This window comes from Quercus suber, unplaced genomic scaffold (assembly GCF_002906115.3).
Source record: "Quercus suber isolate HL8 unplaced genomic scaffold, Cork oak 2.0 scaffold_159, whole genome shotgun sequence".
Lineage (NCBI taxonomy): Eukaryota > Viridiplantae > Streptophyta > Magnoliopsida > Fagales > Fagaceae > Quercus > Quercus suber.
This window is the reverse complement of record NW_027069620.1, coordinates 572,814-580,358: the sequence shown is the minus strand read 5'-3', so window position 1 is coordinate 580,358 and position 7,545 is coordinate 572,814. Positions and strand designations below refer to the sequence as shown.

Below are 7,545 nucleotides of genomic sequence, written 5' to 3'. Positions count from 1 at the left end.
CAAGCTTTGGTCAGTTGAGGGATTTTAAGAAGGAATAGATCCAATAAAGGGGGAATATTCTTGAAGCTTTGGTCTCTTCACTCTTGTCCTTTTGCATATTGCAACTCCAATGGTTGAACGCAAACCCAGCTCTTCATCCAAAAACTCCAACCCTTGTAATAAATCGCCATAGAGGCATAAGACTACGTCCCAGAAATCTGCAGCCATCGCCCAATCCAACACCATCACCCTTGCCTTTGACCACCACGGCAGTGCTAAGTGGCTCACCACCACTTGCTTCCTCCACGGCACCTTCAGCACCCTCAATCATTGCCCCCTTGGGCTATCAGGTTTCTCTTGGTACACGAAAAAAAAGGGAACAAAAGAAACAGCAGATGGTGTTTTTAACATCATTTGCTGACATAAGTAATTACACAAGTTGCAGGAGATGCAACTGCAAGTTTCTCCTAGTTTCCATGTGCAAGAGACACATTATAGTTAAAAAAATAAAAAATAAAAACAAACATAAAACTAATTGCATTATTGGGGTACGAAATTTTACTAAGAGTCTCCCTTTTTTCCTCTGAGAAAATGGTAACTGTTGTCACAAGAGCTTGTAAGACTTGCAGCCATGGAAGACAACCATTTGTTCACTGTGAATCCAGTATGGCAATTTCTTCCCAACAAAGGTTATCTGTTGTGCTATAAACATTTGTATACAATTCCAAACCCATAAAGAGAAGATTGCAGGCTTTGACATAATGCTGTAGAGACAAAATCCTGATGAAGTTGATATCTAAGTTATCATTACAAACGCATCATTACAACAAAAAAAAAGAACATTCCAGAGGAAAAAATGGCTGCAAAACTCCCAGGAACTCGAGACATGATAAATAGGACCAGCTAAATCTTAGAAACCATTCAGCACTGAAACATTTCTCCTGGAAATGTTCCTTACATTCAGATTCCAGACACTGGAAACTAGAAAAAATATTGTAGTAACAGAACTACACAGTAACTTCTTACAAAAAAACTACAAAAGAAAATCCAAAAGATTGTCGTACATGCTCATCTGCAAAGAAATCATATATAGATTGTCAGGTTCCAACAAAGAACATTATATTCAGCAAATTATATTATATGCCAAACACATACTAGAGAATTTTGAACCACAAGCTCATGCTCACACACATCCAGAAGCACCCCACCTTTCTCAACAATAATGGGTTTACAACCTATAGAATCAATTTCTGAATTCAGGATGGCTGAATTATTTTCTTAACAATTACTTGTAGTTTCATATGGTCAGGGGGGGAGGGAGAGAGAATCAGAATAAACCAAACTTTTGGGTTGGCTATATTCTTGCATGCAAAGGAGACCATGGCAATATAAACACATTATGTCATGAAACTTGTAACGTCAAGGAGGTAATAGGTGTACCTTTGATTATGTTAAAACCAAAATAAGCCATCTATCTTCTTTCTCACTCTATGTAGTACTTCTTATTGAAAGCTGGTAGTGCATTGCCAGAACACTGTCTGACCTCACAGCCAAGCTCAACCTCCATGAGTCTATGATTTTCCTTCGAGCGATTCATTAAGAAAGAAAAATTTATATTATCCCCTTCAGTGACACGAACTGTAGGATTCACAAGGAAAACCTGTCCAATAAACAAGAGGATAAGACTTAGAAGATTAATGGAGACTGTAACTAAAGAGGACAAATGCAGCATCATACTGCATTTTCAATGCATGCAATGAACAGGCTATACATTATGTACTCTTTAAGTAAAGCTTTATGAAACCACAAAATTGTTGGGATCTTTTAAAAACCAAATAATGTCCATTAGAAACTCAAAAAATGCGTTTGTCCATCATTTGGTTAATAAAGAATGAGCCCTAACATATAGTAAAACAACTGTGAAAGTACAGTATACCATATAGCTAATGATGCATATTTTAACGATTCAAAAGTTTATCTTTTATAGCCTACTACCTGAAAACTGAAAGTAGAGTAGACCATATAACAGCTGAACGTGCAAAGAATGGCCCACTAGGGCTTTGTTTTGACACCCAAAAAAAGAATTCCAAATTTTCCTCAAAGAACTAACTTCATCAAATAATTTTTTCATATATTTAAAAAAGAATTAAAATTTAAAGGAAGAAAACTTTTTTTTTTGGTTGCTATTGGTGGCTCATACCTGTTGGCCCCAATGTGTCCCATTATCAAAGCTTGGGGCAGTTGTCAACTCAACCTCTTTCTGAGCTGGGTCCTCCTTCCTTCCCTGGTGCATCACCAAAAGGAGAGAAAACATAGTATTATATTAACCTGCAGATGGTTTGGGGTCCTAGGATGCATAACAAAAACGGACACTAAAGATCAACTCACCCGAAAATGAACATCAAACCATCCTCCAAAACCACAGAACCTTGTGTTCTCTAGAGTTATTGATGATGAAATGTTTGATCTGACTTTCAGGATGTCATCCACAGTGGCAGTTAAACAATCAATTTCCTTTACTAAAGCAGCTGTCCCGATAACTTGATGTGGATGAAGGTTGTTCCATGATGATGTCTGCAGAAATTTAATGTCATACATTTTAAAATCCCCCAAGAAGAATCATATCTTACTCTGACAAAGATGAGCATTGCTTAGATGTCATGCTGCATCCCCAAGTATTAACAGCGACATGATTTATACAGTTCAGATAAGACAGCAATGTTGATTGCTTTTGAAGGATCTGATTCATCATGATTGATGCTTATTAACACCAATTGGTGCTATTAGATAGATCTGATTGCAATTTGAATTTTATTTCCATGTATGATGCAATCTCATTATAATTTTATTTTCTTTCCATGTTTGATATAATTTGGGGACTCTATCTAAAGGGCCCAATGTTCACTATTGTAAGGAAGCAATTAATCATCAATTAATGAAATTTGGTGCTAATTCCAAGCAAGCCTAGGTGCCAATTCCTTGGTTCCCATCATGCTTGGTGTTGATTCCTAGGTCCTATCCCCAGTGTTGGTAAAAGCGAGGGGCACACTTAAGCACAAAAGCCTCTTGGAGCCTAGGCGCAAAGCGCAAGCGTGCGCCTGATTGAAGTGAAGCACGCATTTTAAAAAAATAATTTTAAAAATTTTAAAATTATTATTAATGAGAAATGCAACAATCAAATAATCAAATTATCATATAAATTGAAATAAAACTTTTTATATAATTCATATAACATTTAGATATACCCTACTTTTGCAATTTTAACACAAAAATTGCAAGTCAAGTCATTTTATTTTTTTGGATAAGCTAGATATCAGTACTTCCATGTAATATCCTTTCTTAAATCTCCTATATCTATAATGCCCTATGACTAATTAGTAATATTAGTTAATAATTTAATCACTCAATGACTATAACTCTGGAAGAATTAGTTTGCTATGTTCAAAATCAACCACTAAAGTAACTAAACAATTACCACAAATATTATATCATACGGTTTTTTTTTTTTTTTTTTCCATGAATGAGCTAAGAATATGAGGACATTGCAATATGATAATTGGTCCCAAGGAGCTAGGTGGGTTACTGTTTCAAGGAGAAAAAATAAAAATAGAGAAGATCTGGGAGGTTGTGGGTTAGGTTTAAGGACAAGTTATACTCAAAATATATTTTTTTTTTGATAAGTAATTTACACTAAAAATTATACAAAATCAATGATTTATATCAATAATGTCAAGATCCTATAGCTTTAATTCAGTTTTGGTTTTTTTTTTTTTTTTGAAAAATATAAAAAAGCTCCAAAAAGCACACTTTGAGCTTTTTGAAAAAGCGCAAAAAAGCGCGCCTAAAGCGTGCTTCTTTGAATGAGCTTAGCTTTTGAGGCAAAAAGCGCTGGAGCCTTGGGGCTTTGAGCATTGAGCTTAAGTGTGCTTTTAACAACACTGCCTATCCCTTTGTGTTATTCTTCTTTTGCTTCCCAAGAAACACAAGTCTCCATCTCAGAGTTTATGGTCTTGCATAAAATAGGCTCGGAAGAAACTTCAGCAAGCTATAATAATTCACAATCCAACATACAAAAAGAACCCAAGATCCCATTTGGATGTGTGATTCAGCAAATCCAAATAAAGCCATCAATTTAACCCAAATCCAGAAAAATTATTATTTAAATCAATCATCCATAGAGCAGATAGTTCAATTGTCATAATCTCTTAAGTGAAAGAGCAATAGAATAGATTAGAAAGGGAAATTACATCTTATCACCCTAAACTATACCTCATATTACACTTTGCACTCTATACTTTCAAATGCACGTTTTGCACCCTAAACTATGGACCTTGTTACACTATACCCCCCGATGTTAAGTTTACTATTAACTTGGATAGAAAAAAATGGCACCACATGAAAAGACCTAATTGCCTCTCTTCTCAATCTCTTAAAAACAAAGGAGAAATTACACTTTACCTCCCTAAACTATACTCATGATTATACTTTGCACCCTCAACTTTGAATTTCCGTCCAAGTTAAAAGCAAACATAACATCGGGGTACAAAGTGAAACAAGAGTCCTAGTTTAGGGGGCAAATCGTGCATTCAAGAATCTTAGGGTGCAAAGTGTAATATGAGATATAATTTAGAGTGGTAAAGTGTAATTTCCCTATATTAGAAAAAAATGGAATGCTTGGGAGGAGGCAGGGTGTCCAATAATATAGGTATCTTTTGCCTCCGAGTAACTCTGCAAAAAGGAGGGTTGTGGTAAGTTGACTAACAGTGTAAGATCTAGTAACTATTAGTTTTATTAAGGCGAGTTTAGTCCGCATAGACCATAAAATACAACTTTATCCACATTTCACAGTTATGCAACACCATAAGAGAGAACAGAGAGAGAGAAGCTAGTTGTCAGTTTCTCACAAATGAAAGTTAATAAATAAATAAATAGAGAACTAACCTGCAGATAGTATTTCTTTTGCTCCTCAGAGAAAGGTTTTGTGAGAACACTCATATCAACGCCATAACAAGTTTTTGTCTCGTTCGTGAAATGATGCCAATCATCCATAGCTCCCTCATAGTCACTTATTTTTTTCTCTGACAATCCAGTCCTAATAGGTGCCATCCACATGCGGGCATGACTAGGGTACCTGTGAAATCCCAAATTTTCCAAGGTCAGACAAGAAGTCTCAAAAAAGACCACTTGAAACCATTCAAAAATTAATAGATTCATAGCACTCCCAACAAGGTCAACCAAAACCATGAGCAATAATTCAATAATTTCCATTGTTTAATTCAATTAATTATTTTGGAAAATTCTAAGACAACATACAAGTTATTCCCAACACAAACAAAAGAATAATTCATAAATTGAACCAAAGGGCAAGCAAACAGTATAATAAGAGATTGGCCAAAAGAAAGTCCATATGGACAAGACAACCATAACCAATAAATTGTATCACAAGTCTCAATGGCATCATAGCTATGATCTAGCAACTATTGACACGAGTATACAGTCCCTCAAAGACATTTTGACTAATAAAGCAATTCCCCATAATTCGCAAAAGAGGACAGAAGAACATATTTGCATGTACAAATGAAAATTCAGAAGAGATTAAGAACTCACCATGGAACTACCTTAATGGTATAAGCACAGTGTTTGTGTGATTTAAATGTGACAGTTGATAACCAATGCCTTATACATGTGAACCATCTTATTTTACAGAAAATAATATCTTCTTGATAATACAAGTCTCACAAACTTGCTTATTGTGAAACCATGAGTACTCAAAAACATCTTGCTATACTTAAGTGGGGCAAATCATCAAGCTAACAATGATGATAATTGCAGTAGCAGCCCTAGTAGGACAACAACAAAAGATAGGGTAAGGCAGAATTGCAAGTGATTAAACAAAGCAAAAAACTATTAAAATGTGTAAACGAATAGCAACAGTTACATGATTCCCGTTGGCTTCAGCCATCGGTCACGAGCACATATCACCGAATCAAACATGGATTCACGAAGAAGAAAGTATCCCATCCACTCTGAGATAATCACATCAACTGCACATTCATGAATACCTATACTTAGACCCATGGCATATAAGACATACGCATTATGATCTTCAGTTAAACTATACAGTAACAAGTAATAAGGTAATCACGCTAACCTTTCTCTGGCAATGTAACATCCTCCATAGAGCCCTCAATCACTTCAACCACACCTTCCAAGTTATTTGCTTTTACAAGCACACGCGCATGTTCTGACATCTTAGTTGCTTCCACTGCATAGACCTTTCTCGCACCTGCTTGTGCCGACCAAATTGCGAGAATACCACTCCCAGTTCCCACATCCAACACAGTCTTTTCCACAAAATTCACCAAATTAATCCCAATTATATCTCAAATACACACACAACAATCAAAACAAGTAACACTTTCAATTAAAAAAAAAAAACTATTCAGACATTCTATCCCAAAGACTGATTCACAGTGAATAACTAGAACTCATCATAAGAACCCAGATTTCTAAATTCCTTGTCTTGATTGCCAAACAGACACACACATTATTGAATTTGTGCTTTTACTTTGTGTATAGTTTGAATTACATTCAATGCTGATTTAGAATGGGTTAAAACGCTCCTAAAGGCATCAATTATACCTAAGTTCCTTAAAAAGGAAGAAAAAAAATTCATTATAATTGGCAAAAGAAAAGCATTAACCCTCAAACTTTCATAGAAAGTAGAAAACAGAAAACAGGGGAAAAAAAAGAACAAAAACAATAGCTTTCTTCTTCCAATTTGTTTCCCAAATAAAAAAAACCTCAACCCCGCCATACCAATACTTGTTCAAACCAAGCTTAGCTCATCAATAAGTGAAAAAGCTTCAATCTTTTATTCTGGGTCCCGAACAAGAGTCCCCCACAAACCAAACAGACCAAAATAAAAGAAAAACAGAAACAAATAGAGAGTGGTGGACAAAGATAGCTTACCTTTCCTTTGAAGTGATGCTTGTTTTGGAAGACGGAGTTGTAGTAAGCGTCCATGCGGACACGATCAGAGAGCATCTCCTTTTGGTGGTAGAGAAAAGCGTAGGTACAGAAGTACTGTGCAAAATCCAATTCCTTGTCCACCACAGGCACAGGAGCTCCTCCTCCATTACTGGTTCCGCTTCGGTCCCCCGCCACGACGCCGTTTTGGTAGCTCCCCATGTCACTGCTAAAACACTAGAGGCGCTACCAAAAAAGAGACAGAGACAGAGACAGAGACAGAAGAAACTTTGGGTTGAGTTTGAATAAATTTGATTTCTTTCTTAGGTTTAGGGCTACATTGGTTGCGACGACTTGGGCTGCGTTGCTGGTCAGTTCAAAAGTTTGTTTTTTTCCAAAACAAATAATGCTTGCCATGTCAGCGCCACGTTGTGTTCCACAGATATTTACAGGTAGACCCCACCTTGCAATAAAATTTGGTCCTTTTTTATTTGGTTGTAATTTGTATGGTGTTCTTTTTTTTTTAAAGGAGTTTTTTTATCGTAATATTTTCATAACAATTTTACAGTAAACTGTAAATGGTAGGCACAATAAAAA

General features: G+C 35.9%; 1 protein-coding gene across 2 annotated transcripts; it reads right to left on the bottom strand.

Annotated features, from left to right (window-relative positions):
• Positions 1-712: 712 nt before the first annotated feature.
• Positions 713-7,303, bottom strand: LOC112032753 (protein arginine N-methyltransferase PRMT10). Of its 2 annotated transcripts, none has more exons than XM_024065513.2 (8): positions 6,952-7,302; positions 6,131-6,323; positions 5,918-6,023; positions 4,921-5,110; positions 2,368-2,553; positions 2,180-2,263; positions 1,420-1,639; positions 713-1,051 (listed from the first exon to the last, which is right to left on the bottom strand). In XM_024065513.2, the coding sequence occupies exons 1-7, from the start codon at positions 7,168-7,170 to the stop codon at positions 1,463-1,465; spliced, it is 1,155 nt and encodes a 384-aa protein (XP_023921281.2). In that variant the 5' UTR covers positions 7,171-7,302; the 3' UTR covers positions 713-1,051; positions 1,420-1,462. The 2 variants fall into 2 exon arrangements, with proteins under 2 accessions (XP_023921281.2, XP_065633640.1); XM_065777568.1 differs by lacking the exon at positions 713-1,051 and adding an exon at positions 1,155-1,214 and having other exon boundaries at positions 6,952-7,303.
• Between the last annotated feature and the right edge of the window lie 242 nt (positions 7,304-7,545).